General features: G+C 51.7%; 1 protein-coding gene across 2 annotated transcripts; it reads right to left on the reverse strand.

The window, feature by feature from the left end:
• Window positions 1-94: 94 nt before the first annotated feature.
• On the reverse strand, window positions 95-24,987 carry LOC122365966 (ceramide synthase 6-like). Of its 2 annotated transcripts, XM_043337659.1 has the most exons (11): window positions 24,548-24,987; window positions 22,487-22,669; window positions 19,037-19,157; window positions 18,500-18,612; window positions 13,637-13,745; window positions 11,135-11,227; window positions 10,554-10,682; window positions 7,434-7,552; window positions 4,635-4,709; window positions 1,589-1,733; window positions 95-1,175 (listed from the first exon to the last, which is right to left on the reverse strand). In XM_043337659.1, exons 2-11 carry the CDS (start codon window positions 22,657-22,659, stop codon window positions 1,014-1,016), a joined length of 1,239 nt encoding a protein of 412 aa, XP_043193594.1. In that variant the 5' UTR covers window positions 22,660-22,669; window positions 24,548-24,987; the 3' UTR covers window positions 95-1,013. The 2 variants fall into 2 exon arrangements, with proteins under 2 accessions (XP_043193594.1, XP_043193595.1); XM_043337660.1 differs by lacking the exon at window positions 4,635-4,709 and having other exon boundaries at window positions 24,548-24,806.
• Between the last annotated feature and the right edge of the window lie 1,502 nt (window positions 24,988-26,489).

Here is a 26,489-nt window from a genome sequence, read left to right on the forward strand (position 1 = left end):
CCTAGCTCAATTGACCGCGCCACGGGTTAGCCTTTTCGTTTTCCACTTCACTCTTATTCAACTAACACACTCAACTTCGCTAACAAACCAGGTCCACAGTTCAGACAACCTATATTAACAAGGATCAGCATAAAGGCATTATGACACACATAATTAAGGACTGGGCCCGGCCGTGCGCCGGCTGACCCGCGCCGGACCCGCTATAACCCCCACAGCAGCCGGCTCCCACAGTTCGTACCTGTCGCGACCACGGCCTCTGTCCACCGGCAGCCCCGCAGTGGTTCTGGAATGTTGGGGCGGAGCCCGATGTCTGATAAATCGCGCAGCACCTTCCCTTAGCCACGACTCGGCCAGACATGACCTCCTCGCGCTGTAAGATGGACTCACCCAGTGAGTGCGGTTGGAACGAGACTGAAGTGGCAATGGGAGAACAGACAGTGGTCGAGCTGCCCCAGCAATAAGCCTCTTGTCCTAGTCGGGCACGCCCGTTATGGAAAACGACACGGGTTCCGCGGCTCTAGAATGCCACCGAGAGCTTCCTGGGTTTCAGCGACCATTCCATCACAAGACCGCTCCTTTCATGCGCTGCGAAATCCGCCAATCAACCGGCCAGTGATCGCGGACTAAACAAAATTATGAGTAATTTGTACACATGGATTGCGGTCAGTGGATAAAACATTTCTCTTCGCGCGGCGCGGGTCGTTGGAACAGCGGCGGCGGCCCTATTTCGCCGCGAGTATCAATCACGTTTTCTCACGTTTTCCTGGCGCGACACACGCACACACCTATACTGACTGTTGGGCCCGGTGGCAAACTAACACCCGTCGTACCTGGATCGAGCAGTGGCCGGGTCCGGCGCCCTGCCCGCCACACCACCGTATCACGTTACTAAGCACATCACAGACGCCCACAGTACACACCCCGCCCCCACCCGCACACGGATAAACACGAGAGAGAACGCCGGCGTCGGCAGTCAGGTTTGATTTCCAGTCGGAGTGATGAGCCGGCGGCCGCTAGTTGTCTCCGCCGGCCGCTACGGCGGTAGCGGCGCCACCGTCGCCGGCCGCCGCGGGCTTGGAGACTCCGTTGGTGGCCGGGGTAGAGTTGGGCAGAGCGTTCTCCTCGCTGCTGCTGCTGACCTCCTCACTGGAGTCGCTTCGGGAGTCGCCCTGGATCTGTGAACAAGCCGACGATAGCGGGGAGTCGTTAGAGATCGGGAACAGGCGGACTGGGGTCTCAGGGCACTGAACGCAAATACTCCGGACTTCGAAACGATGATATTCGGGTCAGTTGTGCAAATTGCACTGAGGTGCAACAAACTAACTTATACGCTACGTACTATTGGAAAGCTGAGTACGCGGGTGCAAGTCTTGTCAACAGCCAACAACTCACATCAGAGCTATTGCTGATTTTACAACCTTTAAAACCGCCACCCGCATCTTTTCAACACCGACTATCGGTCGCCATCGGCGAATGAGCCTACACAGTCGCCCAATACCCACACAGTGCCACTCCCATATAGACTCCCATTCAGGACCCTCCCAACCCCTGTCGTGCCCCGCCTCCCCCTGCAGCGCAGAGACCCTACCTGTCCGGCACTGAGGGCCTGGTAGGCCATCAGCAGGATGTAGTAGGTCCAGATACAGTGCAGCACCAGCAGGCCTATCAGCATGCTGTTGAAGATGTAGTAGGCCGGGAAGAACTCGACGATGTAGGTGGCGTCGATGGTGGTACTGTGGATGGCACGCAGACACACTGTCATATGTGACATGACAAGGTCGAGCTGCGGCGTCCGCGGCCAGATGGCCCAGCCAGGGCGCCATACCACTGCCGGTATTTGGACACGGAAGAGAAATGCGTCTAGGCTACTGACAGACATAGACACTAACACAGAGCGTGTAACGAAACCGAAAAACCGAACTTGACACCGATATTTTAATGCAAAAAAAAAAAACACCTAAGCCTTGTCACGGCTAAAATATTGAACTACAAACTGAAAATCAAATGATTAACAAAACAGCTCTGGTCAAAACAATTTATGTTCATTTCTTTAAACATGGATCAGGTTAACAAAGAAAAAGACAAGAGAACGGAAAAAAACGAAAGCAAGGATACGAGAACCTCTAAACGCACGATGCAGTCAGTGTTCCCAAACCAGACGGATTGGCTATCCCTCGTCAGGAGCGCAGGTGGCATCGCAGAACGGAAAGGACAAAAGATGAAACAAAGTTTCGGGTAAAAGACAGAGGGTAGGGCAAACATGAGCATATGCTAGTAATGATAGGTACTAAACAGGCAATGAAATAGGAAGGAGGGCGCGGAAGAGAAGAGACAGGGCACATAGGTATAGGGAAGGGGGATGAAGGAAATGTGAAAAATGAATATGCGACGAAACCGAGGTTCGGACACGGAACTAAGGTCAGGTGGATTAGGTTCATTACAGGTATGGGGTGAAAGAGCATATAATACAAAATAGCAAAGGCATACGAGGGCGGCAATATGTACATTTTAAAATATACATGTGAATTGTGATATACTATCAAGCAATAGTAGTATCAAGTATCAAGCAATATTGTGATGATGAGGATGGCGCAGTTAAATTCTTAGTGTAGCGTAGTACTCGTACACAGATGATCGTGTCCTCCAATAAGGCATAAGCTAATGGTTAGATAAAGACGGTAGCTTCCTGTAAAGCGGTAGCAGTACAATTGTCTTTTACAACATAGTTAAAAGCTAGAAATGGCTCCACAGTTTGTGAAATGTAGGTTTAGTTATCAACGACAGCGTAATTCATACACATAGCTTAGCAAATTTGTGACACGCATTTTTACATGATCGCGTTAGGACGCTTAGTTTGCTTTGATGTAAAGTGTTACCATAAAAATTTCAGTTGCAGAAACCCGCTGCACATGATTTCCTTCTCTGCAATGATAACAGACGAAATCGGCGAAAATTTGGATCCTGTTTGGTGTTTCAATGTTGACGGCAACTACAGCAAATTGCAGCTGGTTTCTATAGTAACCGGACCTTGGCAAACACGGTTATCCGGCATCATTGACAACTCTTTGAAGCCGTCTGATTGAAATGTTTCCAATGAGCACCAATAGCTTGCGTTTGAGAGTTGTCAGCGTCTTCAAACACAGAAGCATGACAACGAACAAAATTAAGGCATGACAAACCCACGAGCGAGCAAGTGGCTGGCAACTTTATCAATCTAACAGGAGCAAGGGCTGACTATTTATACGGTCTACCAGCCAACCATGTCTGACACTGCATGGCCTGCATGGAACTGAAACGCTCATTAGTCATTACATTTCTAGCATCACATTTCTAGAGTTAAGACTGACAACGCCACGCATCACCCAGCCTGAGATAGGCAAGTCTGTAGGTTAGAGGGGGCTGTGCAGTGTAGTAGATCACACGCGCACACCGCCAAACGCACGCACACACGCACACAGCGAGTCTCTGTGAGTGGGTTAGCCGGGAGGAAGGGCAGAGGCGCCGTCCCCTGTCTCCGAGGCGTTAGCGTGTCCAGGTGAGACAGCAGCATCGAGCCCATGTTGTGTCATGACCAGCACCGCGTCCATGAGCAGACGGGGAGGGCATAGACAGAGAGAGGAGAGAGCGCGAGAGAGAGACAGAGCCGCGGGAGGGGCGGCCACTGCCGGCTCGGCCGCCGCCGGCCCACCAGTCTGAAAAACGGACGGACGAGGGGCTGATGTGGTGTGGCGAGGACTGAAAGGACGGGGTGGGACAGGCCGGGCCGGGCTGAGGCCGCCTTCGGGGCACCACCCCACCAGAGGACCCGACCCAGGGCGCCCCATACCCCGACAGAGGGCGTTCCAGCCGCGGCCGCACTGACTATCCGGTCCAGTTAGGCAGGAGCGGAAACGGATAGGGTGCACGGCCAGAAGGCAGGAGCAAGCACCGTAAGGCTCTGGTCCCCCAATTTTGTTATCCCATGAACAAGGAATGCGACAAAACAAAATTTGACAATCCCCTCCAGTCTTACATTTTATTACAGAACCCGCCTGCATGCATTATCATTTGGGAAGGCTGGAGGCCTACAGCGGCTTTTAAAGTTTGCTGCCCCACAGCTAAGAATAAGTTCCAAATTGTTCTAAGAGAGAACGGACCTTCTTTGCGAGCCTTTGGTCCCAGGCTACGCCACTTATCGCACATTTTGTTGGGCAAGCCAAAGACCGGCTCTCCCGTTCGGTTTACTCGTCCAAAGACCCTCATTCAGAGTTCAGTTTCATTTCAGCGTCACTGCCTGCGCTGCTGACATCAGAGGCGGGGCGCAGTGAGTCCCCGGGCAGGGTCAGAGTCTGTGAGGGGACGGCGGCAGCAGCGTGTGGTTAGTGGGCCCAGCCACCAGGCAGACAGTTACATGACGGGTGCCACCGCACGCGCACAAACCGCGCCCCGAGCCAGACACCGGCAGTCGCGGCCGACCCGGAGACGCCAGTGGAATAGCGTAAGACAGAGGGCAGAGCGACAGACAGACGGACGGGCAGACGGACGGACAGCCAGACTAAGAGAGAGATAGAGAGAGCCAGAGGAAGAAGAGCGCCGGTCGGTGCGGCGGGCGAGGGGCGGCCGGCGCTCGCGGGCGGCTCGGCGGCGCTACTCACCGTTCGGGGGCACTCAGGATGGGGAGGCCGGTCGGCAACAGTGCACACGTGGGGGGCTCATCGAACAGGTACGTGCTGGAGACAGAGAGAAAGAGGCGCCGCAGCCGGCCGGCCGGCCGTCAGCCGGGCGGCGGCCGCCGGCGCGCGCGCGCCGCTGTGACCCCGACCCCGACCTGACCCCGACAAGACCCCGAGCCGACCCCGCCTGCCTCTCCTGCCTGCCCAGCCAGCCGTACTTAGATTACTGCTGCGCCGCCCTTCGCTGGTGCAATATGTGGACGCAAAGACACCCGAGGGGCAGAAAGGTAGCGCCCGGACTTACCTAATAGGCTGTACTTACCTCAATCTAGCGTTACCAGAAATGCGCCCAAAGTTAACAGAAAGCCTGATTATTATTTGGATAACATCAAGGGAAGTTGACTTGCGGATCGCAAAGTTAAAGGGTTATCATCTTTACAAAAGCAACTAGTGCTGAGTCAGGTCTCCGTATGGAAATAGAAAAATTCGTTTCGACTTCGCGACGAAGATACGCAAGTACCAAGGTTGATAACAATCGAAGCATTTTGAAAAACAAACTTTTCAAGACATCTGCAAAAAACCTAGGGATTGCAGGCTTCTCAAAACGAGCCATTTATGGGAACATGAAGACCTGAATCAACCACATAGTCATGTAAAAATGGGGAAGAAAACCCTTTTAGCGACATCCTGAAGCCCACAGCCAGCGTCGAGTCCGGGAAATGCCTTTTATTCAAATGGTTAAATAAGCCTTAATGATCTTACATCTCATTTCAAAACGGTGGCCCGAAAGTTGGCTGCGTTACGAGAAAGAGCAGAAGGATGCAGGTATCGTGGTTCACAAAGGACGTTTCGACGCGACACCCAACGCCAGGCGGGTTGAAACCCCCGCCCGGGGCAGTATAGATTAGTACCTGCGAGCGACGCGTTACCTCCGCCCGAACCAAGCAGTGAGACAGTGCCGCGGAAATAATGACTGGACTGATCTGTGCTCCGACGACCTTCGAGTGACATCCAGTGACCTCCAGTGACCTCCGGGGACCTCAGGGGACTCACCAAACGACCCCAGTGCAGGACCCACTCCCCAGCCAGTGCCCCGCACGAGAAAGGCGGCGTCAGCCAGCGCGGCAGGCAGGCAGGACGAGGCAGGACGGGACAGGTCGGGTCGGGTCGGGTCGGGCTGGGTCAGGTCAGGTCAGCAGGTCACAGCAGGGCGCCAGCAGGCCGGGCCAGCCGTGCTGTCAGCTGGCGCGTGATCGAACACGCGACCGTTCTGAAAAACAGCCTCAACAAAACAAACTCAACCAAACACTAGTCTACAGACAGGCAGAGTGCGAAATGCTGAGTGCAATACGCGCGCGAACAATCGGGCGGAGGGCCTTACGACCAGGCTCCGCATATGTCTAGACGGTGTAACAGTCAGACATTCGCGGCGACAGGCACATGTATGACCGGTGGCGTCTGGCCGCGGGCCGGGCCCCGGCGCGCGTGCAGCCACTGCCGCCCCATGCGGCCGGTACGGGCCCGGTCGGCCGGAGCCGCCAGCGCGGTGGGCCGGGGGTTTGGTCCCCGCCCGCGGCGGCATGCGCTTGCCAGTCCTCCGCCTCGAGCACAGTGCACACTCCAGTCACCGTCACCAGCCCAACACAAACACGCCTCTAGCACAGTGCAGTCTCTGTCTCAGAACACCCACGCACAAACGCATAGACACAGACAAGTGCACACGAGACCACGACGCGTGAACAACCCTCAAGTCAGACCAATGACTCTGCATCGAACCGTAAAATACACCCCACCCTCGATCACTGACCCTGATTACACAGCTGAAGACACAGACAACTATGGACACTACACATGGCACGACACCACAGTCGCTGACACAACAGAGTCCAAAGGATTTACTTCGTAAGCATTTTGTAAATGTCAACACTCCACACAACCTACCACAGCCAATTCTATTTTTTTTCAACACCACTACCGCATCCCATGCTTTTTTTGCAAAAATATACGAAGTGACGCTTGTTTCCCCCACGAAAACGAATGCCAAGACTGGAAGACAATAAAAAATGTGATTGATAGAAACCAATATGCCATGAAAAATGACTCACGTTTCAGTGATGCATGTGAAAAATATGTAGTTAGAAGTTGCAATGCCATGTATTTGCACAGAGGTTAGTTGCTATGCAAGGCACCTAAGGTGTCAGGAAGAACCGGAAGGTGAACCATTCCACTTAATGACATTGAAGAAAAAATAACCCACATCTAATGAAGAACGTCAAAAAATTATCATGCCTGCTCGACTAAAAGAGGTAAAAGAATACACACTGAAACACGATAACAGCGGCCAAAGGGCACCGAAAACTATTAAGAGCTTCACAACCATGAATAACATGGTGTCATGTTCACAGTTATCACACCGCGGGACAACCCACCATCAATCGACACAGGTATCACGTGACCAACCACTGCTAATCACCACAGTGTCACGTGACCAGCCACCAACAAAAATATCAAGTGAACTCAGCGCCTAGTTTCTAATCAAACGTGCAGCCCAGCACCGATCATGACCTTGACCTACGACCTTGACCTGGTCACGGGTCACGGCACATGCAAAGCCGACGCCGCTTAATTCCTATCAATATTTAGAAAAAGAAACGGGAGCTGACAGAGCTACAGAAAGAGAAACACAGACAGACAGACAGACAGACAGACACAGCGGCTGCGGAGCTGGGAAGCAGTATGACGACTGCGGCGGCAGGGGCGGGGGCGGAGGCGGTGCCCTACCTGTACAGGATCCAGCCCGGGTAAATGCCCAGACGGGTGACTATCCAGATGAGCACGAACACGGCAAACGTGACGTCACACAGCATCTGCAGCTGCAGGTACTTGAACATCTTGGCGCCCTGTCGACAGCGGATGCAGGGGGCGACTGAGTAAGAATGAGGCTTATCGCGATAAGGGGTGGGAATGATGGCAAAGTAGAAGGGGATGGTGAGGGCGAAAGGCGCACAATACTACGCTGCTGGTCGGGACAGCCACGGTGGCCAGCTCACGTGTGGTTGCACTGGTGAGGGAAGGGCCGATACGGACACTAGCGCCTGTTCTATGCACTGCACACTGCACAGACCTTTCTGGACGGAACATTTTCCAGCGATTCGACAATCACAGACAACTTTATATCCCTATCTGTCACCTCACACTTACTTCGGGTCTGTAATACCTAGAACACATTTTCTTGCCTTCCTTTCTGACAAGAAACCTTCCTTCATACCTCAGATTGGTATGAAGCGAACGCATTTTCAGCAAAATCTTCCCTCAATTCCTATCCCACATCCTGGAATGTTCTCTCAACTGATATCTGCCCAAAATAAGACTTTATCCGTCCCTGCACAGATAACGGTTGTCGACACCATCTCCCCAGATGCCTAAAGATCACACTCTGACTGCAGTGCCACTGAGTGCTGCCCCGCCTCTCCACCCCTCCCTCCCAAGTTCACAGAGTTTCATCGCCCCAGCCAGAGACACGCTATGCCGTTCCCTACAACCCCACATCTCCCGGGTTTTGCAGACGCTGTATCCCGTCGGCCCAGACCCAGAAGGGAAGAGGGGGGTGCCCCAGCCCCTTCCGGTCTGATGTGATCAGCAAATAGTTCACCTCAGGTCACATTGGTCCGGTCAGAGTCGGGGGTGGCAAGGAGCCAGAGAGCCCGGCGAACGAATTCTCCAGTCTAGGAAGATTCATCAAGCTGTCTACCTCTTGCAGAAACCATCCAAGGCGCCGAATCAAAAATGAATCGCCTCTGATTTGTGCCCATTGAAACAGGGTGAGAGTGGGAGCTATCACACTCCCTTATAGCAGCATCGGCCTTTTCATCTAGTCATGAGACCAGCTGACCTAAGGTGTCTCCCCACAAATGCGCCCACAAGAACCATGCAAAACAGTGTTGACAGTTCTAGGTGCCATTAGCGTAGACACGGTAGCTTCAGCATGCAACAATCACGAGAGGATCCAGTCTCCCACAACACAGCCATGCCTTATGAATCACGTAGCCACCCACACCCCCTGTCACCCGCGCTCCTAACAACCCAGACATCCGATCGACACCTATTATCAGGCCATTACCCGGCAGTAAGTGACACTCGCTAACAACCTTCTCCCATTATAGTGCACTCTCAGTCAGGGTTTAAGTGTCCCTAAAAGACCCGACAGTCGGCCGCTCATCCAAACAGCAGTCAGCTGTGGGATGATTTACGCGACAAATAGCAGCAGCGTCCCAGCGCGTCATAAGGCGTCACATGTGATAGAGGCAAGTCACAGCTGTCGCCCGGTCCGCTGCGATTACCATAATTTGGAACGATCATGCCGTCGGAGCGCTCATTTCCGCCTCATGTAGCTACGACAAAGGGCCGGGCAAGGCAGCACGGGGACGGGGAACGGGCGGCACGTGGTCTAACCCCCGTCGCTGGTTGCGAGTAGCGAGTAGTTCTCCACCGTGGCGCGGCCGGGCGGACAGATTGTCGCCTATCTGAAGAGGCCGGAGATAACTCTGTAGCATCTACTCTGCACTGAGCAGATACCGATCGTCAGAGGCCCTCAGACAGAATTGGGGAGGGGAGTTCTGTTGTGGCGTCGTGACCCGGGCTATAGGGTACGCGCAGTTACCCGTCGCAATCGCATGAGCAGTTATTCAGTCGATCAGCTGTGAAAGATGCACCTGATACTTAGACTTCTGTGATACACAATACAGACTAGACTCTGTCCTGATAACTGAAAGTTAGTCACGTCACAGGGCCGGCAGACAAGCGCAGACCACCAATGTAATGAATTTGTGAACGAAATTATCGCTTATTATTTCATAATCACAAGGTGCAGGCTACCAGTCATTATCCAGAAATAGCCCTGTAATCAATCTACATCTTGAACGTCCTATTCAATACCCATCTACTATGGGTGCTTCAATATGTAATCGGTGACAAAGAATCCATATACGCAGCGGCTGTTAGTCAATACGGTAGGCGGATCCTTTCTTGTGAATAGCTGAATGGTGTCTCGAACAGCAAAAAGCCGATCAGTGTGTGCGTTTTTATCCGTCGCAAAAACTGCATTCGGTTGTTGGTGAAGGCGACGTCACAGAGATTTTTGCCCCTGTTTCGACGGCCGATTATGTCAGCCGGCAGAGGGAACACTGCTGTTTCGTGTCACCTACTGAGTTGAGCGCAGCGGCCGACAGAGCGATTGTCATGCTAGGCGTTTATCTTCGTAAACTAGACGTTACAGCCACTCAAAGATACATCGACTTATCAGGCATTCCCCTCAAAGATCAAGTGCCCGAGTTTAGCTCCCAGCACCATCCCGAGGTGGGAAAGCAAAGTAGAACATCACATCCTGTGGTCAGTGCTTTCACGGACAGCTAATTTAGGAGTTTCAAGCCAGCTTTCGATGTTTGAGATGAGATGGATGCAAAGTTTGCTATCAAGGACCAATGAATAAATCATATGAGACCGAGATTACCTGAAGACAAAGCCGGTATTTTTGGACGAGTACGCCGCCGGACTGAGTTAGATACTGAATTACGCCTATGGCAATGCGTCATGGGCACTGCAAGAATAAGTCAGATTAAGTTACTCTTTAGAGAAGAGCTACATAGAGCGATGTGAAATCGCTCACTTTTGTGCTATTTCGCTTGGTGCTTTGCATTCGATCTACAAACTCACAATGCGTATGAAGCCACACTAAATCACACCACTCAGCAACAAACTAAAACCGACGAGACTGAGCCGGCTCTGTCCAGCTTTAACCAGCACTGACCGCCCAACAGAGCCTTATGTCCGGTGTGAGCCGGTACCGTCAGTGCTCTGGGGGGGGGGGGGGGGGGACTGGGTGGCACTTTGTGAGGAACTAACCAGCAGGAAGATATCAGAGATGTCGTGTACGATGAGCGTCAGCGTGCCGATCCTGGTAAAGTTGCACGCCCAGGAGAACGACAGCAGGCTGATGGTCACCAGGTGGTGCAGCAGCATCTCCCAAAAGTCCTACAGACAAGACACACTTTGTTAAAGTGATATGCCAAGACGACCAAAAGGTATTATAGAAAAACATAAGTAGGGCATAAGAGAAAACAAAAATCAACGCAAACGTTAGCAGATAATTACGTGAATACCATTTCTGAAAAGGCTTGCAAACACAGTCTTCTTATAGCCGGCGGATAGTGGTTTATGGCGGGCCCAAACTCCTGGCTACATGCGTTCCAGACAACAAACGCGGGCACAACAGCGACAGATACACTTCCCACCTCTCGAAATATATTCAATTTTTGAGCCGCATGCACGTACGGCGACCGTGGGTTATAACGTTATTCATTGCACATTATCATTTCATCCACGCGACGACGACCAAAGCTTAAGGTACATCCGCGGCAGAATCTGAAGCAAACAGCCGAACATTGTGTTACGGATTAACAGGTAAGCCCCCATCTCTTCCGTACCTTATGTTTGACGTCGAAGAAGTGCCGCAGGGTCATAGACCAGTAGAAGCTGAGCGACAACATGTAGTACCACCACACGTCGTTATCCATAGGCTGAAAGAAAGCAAAGGGTTATCAGAGCATCCCATAAATGTTGGTTGGTTTTGAAACATATTGTCGAATGAAAAGATAATTAATGTATAGAAACGGCTAAATATAACTTGTAGAAGGCCGACACCTTGCCATCGATTGTTAGTTTTGAAGAAACAGTGATGCAAAAATTATAACGTGATGCGGTTTGTGCGCAAAACTATTACTGATTTCTCCACATTTATTATAATTATCTTGCTTGAAGATGCCTCAAATAACACGAAACATAACGTAATTGGTCATAAAACAACGTAACTCAAAGGATTACCAGCATGTCACGGTGCAAAATGCATAGCATGTCACTGATAACGGTTTATTATTCAAAGGTTACATTTAGCTTCTAGGAGTGCTCGGTGAACTGGCCGGAAAATACACATGTGTCTTCCATATTTAGCGCAGACGCGCCGCCCTAATGAATGTCGCCGCTGGCGAGGGCGATGAGCTGCACTGTCAGCGAAGTGCGGTAACACCTGCCCACGGCTTGTTATGTGTGTCGCGCCGCCATGCAAGCTTTAGTGACGGTCGTATAACTAGAGCACACATGTCAGCAGATCGCCCTGTCCGCTGTTATTGCGCTGAGACAGTGCATTGCTGTTCATGGGTGGACCGCCTGCCCAGAATTCTGGCACACAGTGCCCCACACCTCAGTAAACTACGTCAGCGAGTAGCGTCTCAGCCCTCCACAGCCAGTTCCGGCCCGCACCTCGGACCGAACCAGCTACCCAGTCACGAACAGACCCGAGGCGCCGCTGGACGGCACACACCACCGGGTACACACACTCCGACGACACACTCCCCCGGGTCGCAGGCCGGCGTCGGAGCCGGCCGGCCGACCCAACAGGCACGACAGACATTCCCGACAGACGCACGAAACCGATCGGTCAGCGCGGAACGCGACCCACCCACGCCGACCGGTCAGAGCGCCGGCCACGGGAACTGTCGAGCAAACAGCGCAATGACTCCCAGTCACGTGCCAAATAGGACGGGCTATTCTGAATGGCGCTCACGCCCTCAGTGGTCCCCATTCAGGGCGCGTGCCACTCGGTCGATAGCGCATTGATCAGACAGACGAACGGTCGACAATGACCAGTGACGGACGCTGTCGCGGGCTTCGGCGATAGACGCCGCCGCTCGATACCATTCAGGAATGGGCAAAAGGGATAGGAGAATAAACAGCACTACTCCTTTTGATGCAATATGATGGCCGGGTAGGAATCTACGACACATTCCGTTTCACACGGATTCAAAATGTACGCCTCCACATTTTGTGACATTAACTAACACGTAAACATCAACGTAACCCCGATAAATGACACTATAGTTGCAGACTCATCAGACCCCTCCCCCTCCCTCGGCGTGCCACGCCCACCCCCCGGCGGCCGGGCGGGGTGAGGGGGGGGGGGGCGTGGCGTGCCGGGTTGGCGTGGTTGGTTTCCATAACCGTAAAGGCACACACGGCCGGCCGACCGGACGACCCCAGACCGGCGCCCGCCGACCGACCGACCGACCGACCGACCGAAGGGCTAACCGTAGACGGGCATGTGCACTGGACGGGGATAGCTCCCAGCGCGCAAAATGATCGGAGCTTTAGCGGGGGGAGTACAGCGAGAGCGGGCCAGTAGACACAATGCCTCACGAGGATGCGGAAGCCTATCAACGAACCAATTCCTCGAATTATTCTACGAGACATTGAAAAACGGAGGCATCTCCCTTCGCATGTATCTCGTGTAGACTCACTCCCAAAATAAACTCAGACCCGCTTGGAGCATACACATTAATGAAAGCATATATTATGAAAGATTCCATTAAAAATGTATGGGCCAGGTGGGAAAGCATGGACGGACTACCGGCTAAGTAGCCGGAAATTCCTGTTACCTATTCATCATGGGAGCAAGGTTCCAAAAACGATATAATCGATGATCCAAGCAATGTCTGTCGACTCTTGTAGCACATTGCCAGACCACATAAGTATCGGAACAACAGGTGACGTGGGTTGCTAGTTACGCGACCAGGTATTTCAGAAACAGTTGTGATAGGAAATGCTTCGATATGCAACATTGTTACATTCACGGTCGAAGCCTGATCCACCGCTAGTGCTGTCATCATTCATATGGCATCAGCGCCGAAATCAGAGGACACTGAAGAAACCACGTAATTTTTGGTTTGGACAGGTCCGAAGAGTGCCTGTACCTGGGACTTGTCAACCGTAAACTACAACCTGCGATTAAAACGAAAGACGATACATTCATCAGCGGAACGCATATCAACGAGGATTCAAAACTAGGATGTGTCGTCGTGTGACACTGCATACGGAGTCCGCGCGTGCTGCATCTCCACGATCGCGTCCCAGAAGCGCCCGCGCCGGGTACTCACGTGGAACGGCATGTTGTAGAAGCAGTGGCGGATCTCCCAGAACCAGGCCTTGTCCCAGAGGGTGTGCAGGCCATAGCAGAAGATAAACAGGTAGTAGGTGAACTGCCACCTGTAGATACAGCAGACACACGTCAGTAAGCTTCGATGAAGGGAAATAAGCGTTACAGACCAAGGTTCCAACAGCAAATGTGTTCAGACATGGACCTTGGGAGTGTGCTTCAGCTGGAAGACATTCCAGCTCCTCCGCAGTCCGCACACTTAACATCCTCCCACATTTATGTTCAGCAGCTAACATCCAAACACTAGGAAATCGCAAAAACACGTGGTCATACGATAGCACTACATACAATATACATCTGTCAGGATTCTACCATAGTCCAATCAAAACTTGGCCCAAACTACTCGCTCATCCCTAACACACCACACCACAACCCTTCCAGATTCCATTTCTCTTCTCTCATTCCATACCCTCCCCATTTCGCACATACAGGCAGCACCATAGGCTGGACTATTTAAATACACTGTGGCTGCACAAAACGTGCCTGGCCCAGCCGGGTGGTGTGACTACCCGTATCAGTAACGCCGGCGTCGAACTGGCATGCCGGTATATCGGCGTACATCATGGCATGCACGACACGTAGAAGTCCGTGCACTTCTACGAGTGCACAAGTGCAAAAGTATGTGCTAAGGTTCTTGAATACACACACTCCATCAAAGTTTCGATTGAGACACTTCTAAAATGACTTCTTCCGGGCAGGTTGGCATGCGTGTGTGGCCACCATCAAGTTCGGTGAAGTCATGACGACTACACAGGCGATGTGACCGGTTTTAGGTCCGAGTCGCATGCAATTTTGTCGATACGAGATTGGTTAAAAGTGTTGGTTCTATAGCATTTGGAAGGCGACGCTTCGTCACAACAGGTAAAACCCGCGCCCTGCTGGGGGGGGGGGGTGTTTGAACACCCCCCTTGTGGTTTTTCACGAATATCTCAAAAACGGCGGCGCTCCGCGCCGCCGTTTTTGGTACACCTTATCATACATCAATTCTACACATGTTGTGAAAATTTCAGACCAAGGTCATTCAAGGTCAGGTCACCAGGTCACTTGAAGTGACCTCACCTCATAAAAAGTTTCAATGTCTGTCATAGCTACACCGAGTGACCGATCGCTTTGAAACTTTCAGCGATTGATAAGGGTAACAGTATCTATAAAATGTATATCTCGGAATTTTGATATCGGTGACCTAAGGTCAGGTCAATTTCGCGACCTCCCCATTATAAGTCAATGGGAGAAAATTGAAATGCGACTCTTTTGGACGAAAGACATTATAAACACTCCCAAACACCGAATTACAAGTGGTTTAGACACACAGAACATGAAAATGGTGTCCGTGACCCTTGTTTATGCCCTGAGGTCATCTTAGGTCACGAATGGTATCTAACAGTTTTTCGCAAATAACTTTTGATAGAGGCATGCTAGAGCGATGAAAACGCCTTAGATGTGTTCAGCTCGACGATACGGATCGACTGATATGCAACATGACCATTTCCGGTCAGGTCATGACCTTGACCTGAGGTCAAATTTTCAAGTTGACCTTTCAAGGTCAAGTTATAGTTCATTCGATGCGTCTTGACGAGAGAAACACGATGCCGGTAAAAGTAAGCTCGTACAAAGCTTGGGTCAAAAGTTATTGCAGAAAAACTGTTTCCGAAAAAAAATCGGCTATTTTTGCAGTTTTTGCCCCCTGCAGGCAAAACCGTTGACGTTAGGTCAAATCTGAGAGAATTACTCAGAAAGGGCGTTAATAGGGCTATCGAATGCGCTTTTCCGCGGCGCTGTAGCTCTATTGGTTCCCGAGTTATGCGTTGGCTTCTTGGAAATTTTCGACATTCGACCTGGAAATCGGCGAAATTTCGCCTTCAATGACCTCTGGTGACCTGACCTTTGACCTGACCAAAAAAATGACCGAAGTGATTTCGTCATTATTTTTGACGCTCTTTCGAACGCCGCCTTCCGCGTATCGCTACGTGGCCCAGGAGCCGAGTTACAAGGGGGGGGTGTTCAAACACCCCCCCCCCCCAGCAGGGCGTGGAAATCCAGGACCCCCAGCCGGGCGCGGGTTAACTTGTGAAGTTTCCATTATCAGTTTTCTTTTTTACAGTAAACGGAACTGGCTGTCACGCTTACGCTTTGGCGGCATGGTAACCTAAAAACAGTGGTGCACTCGGGACTGCCATGATGGTCGTCACAACCCAACTTACGACCGACCTACCGGTGCATTGGCGACATACCCGCCCGTCCAGTAATGGGCTGGTGTTCTTATTTTGGATTGTATGGTGTACTGTGTACACACACTAAGGACAGTGAATGAAATATGACGGTCATTATATCTAGCGATAAAACGGGTGTATTGGTGGCTAGCTCAAGCCTCAAAGGAACACACTGCAGTAGCACAAAAAAATACTGCAAAAGGACAAGCTGATATTAAATATCCACGATACTCGAGGGATAATAATGAGCCGCACCACTTTTGTTCATTGTGCCATCAAATGTCATCAACCTCATCAATTTAGCAGAATCCATTCTTACCTAATTCGTCTCCTCTGTGATAAGAGAAGCTACCTGCTACAGCCGCCAGCAGATGCCCCGAACAGCCAATTATCAGCAGATTATTTCCCCACCCCATGCCCTCTACTCAGTAACCCCCCCCCCCCCATTCCGCTTCCTCTCCACTAGACCCCTCTGCTTCTGCTCTTCACCCGCGTCATTCACCCAAACCCTCTACTCCACCACAATCCACTCATCCTTCCTCTCCCCCCCCCACAACCCATTCACCCCTCTCTCCTGACCGTCACTCTGCCCCCGGGGCACGGCCGCTGACGTCAGAAAACCGTTCTCCGGCGTCCGCCCGTATCGATCTGGGGGCGGTGGCCGCGCGCGCCCGCCCGCCGGTGGTGCCATCGTGACGTCACTGCCGCTCCGGAGCCAGCCGCGAGAGCCTCGTGCTTCAGGTGTAGGGACGGAACGGAGGATACGGTCGAACGCGGTCTGATGAAAAATGTAGGGCTAGCGGTGGGTCAGGATGAAATGGACTGGAAGCTTAGATTTGGTTGGGTCGGGTGATGGGTCGCCGACCCAACCAAATTAACCCCTCCCCCTGCAACCCTCAGGTTGCATTGGTTGGGTCGAGTCAGAACCTTATGTCAAATTAGGCCAGTCGCCAGGTCGGGTCAGGCCAGGTTGAATTCAGTTAAGCCGGGTCAGTCATATCCGGTCGACTATCGGGCCTCGAGCCGGGTTCTATTGGATTAGGTCAGGCCGGCGGCCGGTGTCGAGAGCAGCCAGCACGTGACAGGCGCCGCTCGATGGCCGTCGATTTCCGATACGCGCAGGAAGGCACTGCTCGCCGCCGGCATGCGGAGAGGGTTGACGGCAAGTCGGCGGGTACTGAGGTCGGTACGAGCTGGTGGGGTCGATGGTATGGGGCAGTGATAGCGGGCAGCCCGGTCAAAGAACGCCGGGAGTGACGAAGTGCAATTTGGGTTGGGTCCCAAAAGTCCGCCTTTTAACCATATAACACATGGTCAGCAAGTAGTTTGTGAGCTGATTTTCAGTGCAGTTTAGCTCCACTCTTGAGGTAGCTATTAAACATGCCCTTCTGTCATCAGCAATCGATAACGATAGCTCCAAGTGCTGTCGTCGCCACCGGACCACACCCCTTCACGATGACTCACTGAATATCCAGTGAATCAGGCCGGTCTAACACAGTGGTGAGTTAGGACGGGGTGTCAGCCAACCAGTCACACCACGGCGCGAGCCCCCTCCCTCCACCACCGTCCGTCCATCCCTCCCCACAGCAACAGCTGTTGAGTGTTGACCCCTCCCCTCCCCTCCCCACCACGTGCACCCGCTCCCGCTGCCCACCGGACCAGGCCGCCGCCAGCGGCACCGAGCAATGGCGCCACCCAGGAATGAGGCCAGGAATGTCTCAGTCCGCGTCATCGGCTCTCCCATAAACCCGAGCCGCTCCTATGCCTCTGATGACGTCATAGGTTAACACAGAGCTCCCTGTTCACCGCTTTGCAATCGGGACACACATGCGTGCTCAGCGCCGCACTAAAGAACGCCGCACCGCGTCCGTCGGCAGTTTTTGTGCCGATGTGCCGGAGCTTACAGATGAGTCACGCCCAAAATAGCAGCCCTTGTTGCAGCGGCGCGTATATACTGACGTCGGGTTCTGCGTCATTATCTCCGAAAATAAGCCGGATCATAGCGGATCGATGAGCTAATTCCATGTTATGATCCCAGTGACAATATGAAGCTTTGTCCGCGTCTACCTTTATACAGTGTCATCCATAATGAGATATATGTGCGTGCCTGCAACGCGGCAGGAGCTATATGTATTAGGTATCAGTCTCAGCGAAAGCGTCGAGCGATATTCCAAACTGCAAAGAGCACTTACCGGACTTTTGTTTAATGGTGCTTTCGAGCGCACCAACTGCAATGGTCGTTTTCCATCCAGAATGCTTCCCGAACCTTTGCTGTCGTTCGCGCCCCGTGACACCAAACACCTAGTCCGCTAAAGCTTTCCAGGTCAGCGATCAGCCCACTAAACCACAGGGGACATCGCAGCACACGAGGACCAGGCACTACTGGACAAATCCCTCTTGGACAGACTCGCCGAGTCCAAAGTTCGCCGGTCAGTTCTATTCGGTTCGCCAGACGCTGCACAGACTTAACCTGTCCAATATCTTGTGCCACTCGGAGAGTTCTGTTAGCCTCGAGTACCAGACAGCCTCAGACAGGTCGGGCTTGGTCGGTATCTCATAATTAGCTCACTGAATGAGCTGCACGTTCGACTCACCCGGTCTCTGTGAAGCGGGTGAGCTTGTTGGGCGAGTCCTGCAGCTTCCTCAGCCGCAGCCACCGGTCCACCTGCCGCTCCGTCCAGTCCAGCTCCTTGGCCAGCTGCCGCACCTGGCAGACACGCAGACACAGGCGAGGGTGATGAGTTGGGGTCTAAGCGCCCGGGTTACTGAAGTCATCGGCGCCCACATGAGTCTTATCAGCTACTGGTCTCTGAAGGAGTCCCGAATAGCACGAACGACTGATTAATTATTTATGTCGATAACAAAAAGTATGAATTGCATATTGCATCATCGTGAATAACAAACATTTCATATGAAATAGTACATAATTATGAGTTATGACACGACGGACACGAAATGGTGATACCATTTACAGTAAGACCACCTCTCTTCAGACTTCGACTCCATCAATCTCGCCCTCCCGTTCCCTTCGACCCTATCTACCAAGCGATCTGGTAATCCGTCAGTCGTCAAAACCGGCATGGGGGCGTAATTCGACCTTAGAACTACTGGATATCTCGGCAGTTAGTTACCTGTTTATGCGATACTCTCCGGCTTTTCCGGTAGGCGTCTTCAAGGAGTTCGTTGTAGGCGACCCGCTTGGGGCGCATCGCCTTCAAGCCCATAGACCGGCCCACCGGCGCCCAGATGAACCTGGGACACAAGAACAGACACGTGTCACAAGCGCTGTGACAACAGTCACAGCACGGCTTCAGCATGGTCCGTGACGCTCCTCATACGGAGAATGGTATTCGGACGTTCGTATGACGGAGTTCATCATATCGAATAGGGTACAATCAGCCTGCCGGTAACAAAGACTACAGAAATTTGTCACTCGGCAGCGAACAGGGATCGGGTGAGGCAAGGCAAGACGCAGAATGGTCAGCAAACAAAGGAACAACGCCTAGTGCAGGGGAGACGACCCGAATCGAATTCAGCGGGCGGACAAAGAACGATGGGTCGTGCAGATCGGCCCTGTGTGGGGCACTGATGGACCCCGATTGGGATGGCATGCATGCCGGAAATCGTGGCAGATGTATGTTCAACAAGACGGTGGTGTTGACACACCAGAGGGCCGTAACTGAATCAGGACATCAAGGCTATCGAGTTATTCAAGATCATTCGGTCAACAAGATTTAACACCATGAGCCGTGGTAAACAAGCCTTCATTTATCTTCCATGCTACCAGCGACATCTTGTTTATGGTTCCCTGGAAACCACGTAGCTTTTGATGGGTGATATTAAAGCAGCTACAAAGGTATCACACATTGTGCCATTGTTTTGGAAGAGCATTTACGAGTTCTATCTCAAAGAAATTTGCCTATCCTGGCGCCTCACATCTCCGCTTCCGTAAATCTGACGCAGTTTCATCATCAGCAAAGCGTGTTCTGTTCATAACATATCAGCGCTCGGGCACGTGGTCAGCTCTCCATCGCAATGTAAACATAGCGAGTGAAGCGCTGTCTGTAGGCGAGTGCCCGACTGCAAGCTGGGCCCTCACCCGGCCCCAGCGCGCTGAGAGGCCTGTCATCTGTAGGAGCACCAGTCTCAGTCGTCTGGCTAGTCGCCCCAGGCACGTCGTGATGTGGCAAAACCTCACAAAGTCGGCCTCAAGGGGTGCAGTTGGAGCGAACAAGAAGCGTCCAAACAAACTCAGCACAAACACACGGCGCGGGGCACGACTGCGCAGAGAGAACGGAACGAGGGATAGGGAGAAAGGGAGGGAGAGGGAGGGAGAGAGAGAGAGAGAGGGAGGGAGAGAGAGAGAGAGAGAGAGAGAGAGAGAGAGAGAGAGAGAGAGAGAGAGAGAGAGAGAGAGAGAGAGAGAGAGAGAGAGAGAGAGAGAGAGAGAGAGAGAGAGAGAGAGAGAGAGAGAGAGAGAGAGAGAGAGAGAGAGAGAGAGAGAGAGAGAGAGAGAGAGAGAGAGAGAGAGAGAGAGAGAGAGATCCAAACAGCAGGTGAAATAGGAGTAGGAGACTGTAGCACCTGTCATCAGGAGGAAAATGACGACGGTTACGCACATTGCACACACCACTGAGCCGCGACCTAATTAGGAGTCAGTCGCCACAAAAACCACATGCGCAGTGCGCAGTGCGCACGCCTCCAAATGCAAAGAGACGGTGCAAATGCAATGCACTGACGACCACGGTTAGCACGTTTGGGGCTGTCGTGCAGTCGAAAAAATCCCCTGCACCGACAGAGCCCATCAGTGATAAAATTCAACCGGGAATGTGAAGCACCAAACGGGGCTGAAGGGCCTACTGGCGGAAACATGAAACGTCAGAGAGCTCCAGCAAGACGGCATAGTCTGGAAACTACTTCAGCCACAGCAATGAGCTCAAAATGTTACTACATCGCTGCCGATGAGACTTCGCTAGAATTATTCGCTATATTTTTGACCGAACAGCACGATAGTGGAAAGTCCATGATGGATTGCAGCGCTTTATGATACATCGGCTTCCACCACAGGCTGCTTCCAGTTACCGAAGTTTCTCCTCCTATCCCTCGAGAGCCGCATCAATCTAGACCATTCAGCGTTATCTGAGCCTCTTGAGCTGGGTAACGGTAAAACAGCTGGCAGATACACTCGATCCGGGTCCTAGCTCGGTAGGTACTCTTTCCTTCTCTCATACACTATCCGGACCGTTCTCCCGAAGATTACTTTCGCAGGGGTCTCTCTCTCTCTCTCTCTCTCTCTCTCTCTCTCTCTCTCTCTCTCTCTCTCTCTCTCTCTCTCTCTCTCTCTCTCTCTCTCTCTCCCTCCCCCTCTCTCTCTCTCTCTCCCTCTCTCCCGTCACTGCCAGCCGTTCCAGGTTGGCTCTGTGCCGAGGTCGTGACCCGACGAACGCTCCCGCGGCCGCCGTGATACCGCCCGGCCGCGGCGGACCGTGGCACCATCACCCCAACCACCCCAGCACTCAGCAGGCGTGCCGACCCGACAAACACACCCGCCCGCAGCCGCGCGGCGGGCACGGACCGAGCCGGCCGGTCCAGGGGTCGAGGTCACGGCCGGGGGCGGGTAGGGGGAAAGGGGAGGGTCGAGTGGGTCACCGAGTGTCGACCGGAGGGAGGGTGATGATTTGGCCTTACGAGGCTGGGTTGTCTTTAGTAACTGGCTATTAGCCAGTTATCAAGGATGCAACATCTTGATTCCTCTTGCAAGAAAGAAATTGAATAGAAAGACGGCAAAAAAATACTCGATCGGGTTTACGAAGCCATCAAAACTCCAAAATACACTCAAAATATACGGAATAAAGTGAAATTCCATAAGAGGATAAGCAACTATTAGCACTCAGTGTCCGAAAAATTCATAACTAGCAAAGGTTACCACATAAAGAAAGCTGTCGAAAGATCGTGTCCTTTACTTTTGTGCCATTTAACTCTAGACCAAATTCGTGGGCCGGTGAGAAGACATGGTGACAAAATCAATGACGGATATCTTTGATAATTTTAATGGTTACTCCAATTATCATACCGAGACCCAAAGTTAATACCGTAAAGTGAACTGAAGTAAAGTAAAGTATTTGAGACAGTGGGGCTATTTGAGACGTATTTAAAATCGCTATAAAATGAAGACCCTTTGATTTTTATGTGATATTTTTGCTCAGGAAGGTGTGGAATCGAGCAGTAAATCGCCTGAGCAAAAATTAAGCATAAATTTCAAAAGGTTTTTATTTTATAACAATTTTAAATACTGTCTCAAATAGCCCCACTGTCTCAAATAGCCCCACCTTACGGTACCCTGCGGCCTGCACATCTATTTAAGGTTTAGCCCTAGCCCGTATTGGTGTTTTGCTCACCGCTTACGTACGGGGAGGGAGGGGGGAAGGGCTCCGTTGCCCCCAGCCGTTCGGCTGGAGAGATCATTTAACAGCACCAGGGTACGAGCGATACGAGCCACAAGAATCAGGCCTTCAATCCCCGCCACGAGATAGCTATCCACTAAACCACTGACACTTTTCGTCCATCCGTCGGGCGCTCACCTTTCTACGAAGAAGCGAATCACCAGGAAGAGAAACGCCATGGGTATGGGGTGATAGAGGTCCTCAAACTCGGCATATTTGACCGTCTCGTTGGACTTGATGTCGGCCCATGTGATGTTGGGCGGCAGCCACACATCCGGGTTCCAAAACCACTCGGACAGCGTCCGACCCATCGCTGACCAGCTGAAACAACAACACCGTCAAATGGCGTCACCACGCAGACCAACATCACTTGTGAGAATTGTGCTTAAAAATTGAAGGAGAGTGCAAAATTATTTTTACATGCATGTCATTTCCCACGCAATCAAATCAACCAACTCGGAGACATCAAGTGACATCACCTAACAAAAAAAAAAACAAACAATCAAACAAACAAAAATCCAATGTTTGCCATAGCTACACTGAGGAACACATCACTTTGAAACTTTAAGCAATTGATGGGGCAACGGTATGCATACAAATCACATCTCAGAATTTTTACATCAGTGACCTAAGGTCAAGTCAATTTTACCAACTATCCATTATAAGTCAATGGAAGAAAATTGAAATGCACTCAATTTGGGCGAAACTCATACTAATAGCACCGATGACCCCTCCTCCTTGTGCCCCTCAGCCCTCGGGTCATCCCAGACTGGAAAACATCCATACACTACGCCGGCGAGACGCTCTCGCGCCGAAATTCGGCGCAAGCCATTTTGCGCTGAAATTTCTGCATGATTTGTGCCGAAAATTGGGTGCATATTTGTGCCAAAATTAAGCCACTTTTATATAAAGCACATGTGCTCGTCTACCAATCAAGGCCATTTCACCCAGACAGGGCATTCCGGAGCCTTGGACGCTCTCCCATGTTTGAGCGTCCGAATAAGTTTCTTTTTTTTAGAAACCCAATGCCACAATACGCTTAGCGCACTAGCGTCGTGCCGCGAAACGAAGCCGGAATTTCCAGGGCCACAAAAATCGGCCGAGCAGTGTGTTCGAGGCTGGCGGGAGCCAGCGAGGGCCGGGCAGCAGAGCAGCACGTGCTCAGGCACATCAGCCTCTTCTAGGCACACGGCAAGCAAAGCGCGCCGTGGGGCACCGCTTGTCTGGGCACTGCTGGCACGCCGCGGAGTGGAGACAGCCGATTCGGTGCACGTACTGGAGCGAGCGGCCCCAGTGGCCCGCCCTCATCTGGTGCACCAAAACGGCGTCCTCTCGGCACTCTCCAGGGATAGGAAGCGGCGGCGTACTCCCGAGGAGTGGCTTGAATAGTGACTCGGACCAGTTGTCGCGCCATTAATGCGAGGCCGCACAAAGAACCACCCTCAACCCTGGTCAGCGAGCGGGCGTTTGAGGGCAGGGCGGCCGCTCGTTTCGCCAGGTCGTCCTACCTCATTTCCCTCGACAACGACGCTCAGCGATGTTCAACGAGGTCTTCACTCTTCCATACCTATCTCCACGCCGAGGGTTGAGACCTCACCTGGGCGGCTGCTCCACCGCTGAGTATAGACTCAGTGTGGCTCTAACCAATTCGAGTACACGACGACCCAGACCGGGACAGGAACGTCTCGTCCCGAAATATTTCCAGAGCTGCCAGCACTGCAAATCTGCTGCTAGATTGACCAGCATGCCGACTAAATTCAGTGAACGTCTTTCACCAAAAAATTCTGCAGCCGCCCTGCGGCGCAAATTCAGACGCCACCGTAGGCTGAATTCAGTGCATGCAAAGATATGCCGGACGTGCGCTGAAATTTTCTGCGCAATCCCACTACCATGCCGGACATATTCAGCATAACGTTTATTATTTCCAGTCCGGTTGGGGTCTACGCAACAAGCCCTGCTTAGCGTAAGCGTTGGCTCCGGCTCTGTCAATCCATCCATTCAAACATTCGAGCTAATTTATAAAAATATTGAAGTTATCGAACTGGCCTGTCAAAGTTGAAGTTACCCCTGGTTACCTGTAGTTATTTGAAATAGGCAGCCGCAGGGGTCGGTAATGTCACCACATATTTTGTCACCATTCACATTAAGGTTAGTTGCGATGAAAAAATAAATAACAAAACATCTCATACTTGAACTCACCGATTTCAATTTTGATTTATGACAATGTTGAGGCAAAGATGGTCCTCCCGATTCGCCAGAAACCACAAAAGCCAAAGATCAAGAAACTAAACTGAAATGATTGCCACAACAACAAATATAAATGTTAGAGAGACAATGGTCTAAATGCTAAAGAAAAACGTTTCGCCAGTAACTGCGCCACGCCTTCTTGTTCTAACCCCGAGCACTCTCCGCAGCCCGCAGCGACCTCTCCCCGCCGCCGGCCGACAAATGATAACATTCCATTCCAATGACATCAACGTTGAGTGCGATCTTATATTGTCTTGTATTTACTTAGAATTTTTGACGTCATAAATAATCTCACTCCACCCTGAACCTCATTAGATACAGATTGCATGAATAAATATTTATTTTATTTTCTTAGGGCCTAGATTTCCATTTTCTTTCGGCTCCGTTATCCCTCTTTGACCACATTATAGCCGATGTTCATAAAATTGTCCACAGCGATCTACCTGAGGCGTCTCGTAGATATTCGTTTTGATGGCTAGCGCCACCTACAATATACATCACCGGCGTACAGTGCCACCTATGAAAAACGGACGAATGACGAAGGACGAGTATAATCTGCACTCCAAGCAGAAAAAAAAAAACATGTTTGCCCTTTAACCCTCGCCGGACCTGGGGTTATTGGTTTTTTTTGGTTTTTATTGGTTTTCTACATACGCGCCGGCCGAGGGGGGGGGGGTGCGACCCCCCTCGCCGTTTCGCTCCTGGTGGCTAGCGCGTCGCGGAAAAAACGAGCGTGTGCGCCGTTACGAGACGCTGAGATTGGTACCCGATTTTAGGGTCCTAGGTCAACCGGTGACCTCTGAGGTCAGGTCAAGTGCCCCAAGGTACGGCTCAGTTTTTGGTGAATAACTTCACAAAAAACGGCCACAGAGCCGCGATTTTGGCAGCATCGTGTTCGCCTTGCTCAGGCGCGTCGAATAATATACTTTTTGTTCGGGTCAGGTCAACTTGGGGTGTTGACCTCAGGTCAAGGTCAGGTCAGCACCCCAGGTCACGAAGCTGGTTGAAAGAGGTCATGTCGCATATCATTCGATTCGGCAGGTCTTCCTGAGTCCATTGGTGGCGTTCCTGACTCGCTAGCTCAATTTGATCAATAGCTAGGTATTGACGAAAAACTAATATGACCTTGATGACGTCATAAATGACGTCACGCAAGGTCAACATTGCAAAAGTGGCGCATCTAACCTTGCAAGGAGTGCATCAAATCACGATTCTGTGTGCTTGAGATAGTTGGAGATTGTTCCCGGCGCCAGAATAGCAGTTTTCATTTTTCCCCATTGACTTATAATGGTGATTGGTGAGGTCACGAAAATGACCTGACCTCATATGAACTTAAGGAAAAATCCAAGATATACAAGTTGTGAGACTCATAATGGATACTAGATCCTGCAAGTTTCATTTTCCTGTGACATCTCCTCTAGCAGTGAGGGCGTTGCGAAGTTGCGACATCTGAAGACCGTGCAGAGGTTCACTTATGACGTCATACTTCATAGATCAGTGACCTGACCTGACCCAAAAATGCGGTCGGTGTCAAAAGATCCGGCTTGAATCAAAGGTCAGGTATGCCAAGTTTCAGCTCTCTATCGCCAGCGTGTTCGGAGCTATCGCGAAAAAAAAACCTATGGGGGGGGGGGGGGCGGCACCCCACTTTGACCGGCGAGGGTTAAACCGATGGCAAGCATGCTTTTCACTTTTTTCTTCTTGGAGAAAAACATGTTTGCCCTTTGAACCGATGTTTCGTTTGGTTCACCACTGCACTATCGGATCCGTGCGGCGTGAGTAAATGCCCCCGAAATCTTTCGAGCCCGCGCGGGGCCAGTGCTTGGGGTCAACTGCGTCGGGTTTACGATACACAGAGTGATTGGTACATACCCGATTTTAACCTGGACGGGCC

The sequence above is a fragment of the Amphibalanus amphitrite genome, unplaced genomic scaffold, assembly GCF_019059575.1.
Source record: "Amphibalanus amphitrite isolate SeventyFive unplaced genomic scaffold, NRLGWU_Aamphi_draft 000775F_arrow, whole genome shotgun sequence".
Classification (NCBI taxonomy): domain Eukaryota; kingdom Metazoa; phylum Arthropoda; class Thecostraca; order Balanomorpha; family Balanidae; genus Amphibalanus; species Amphibalanus amphitrite.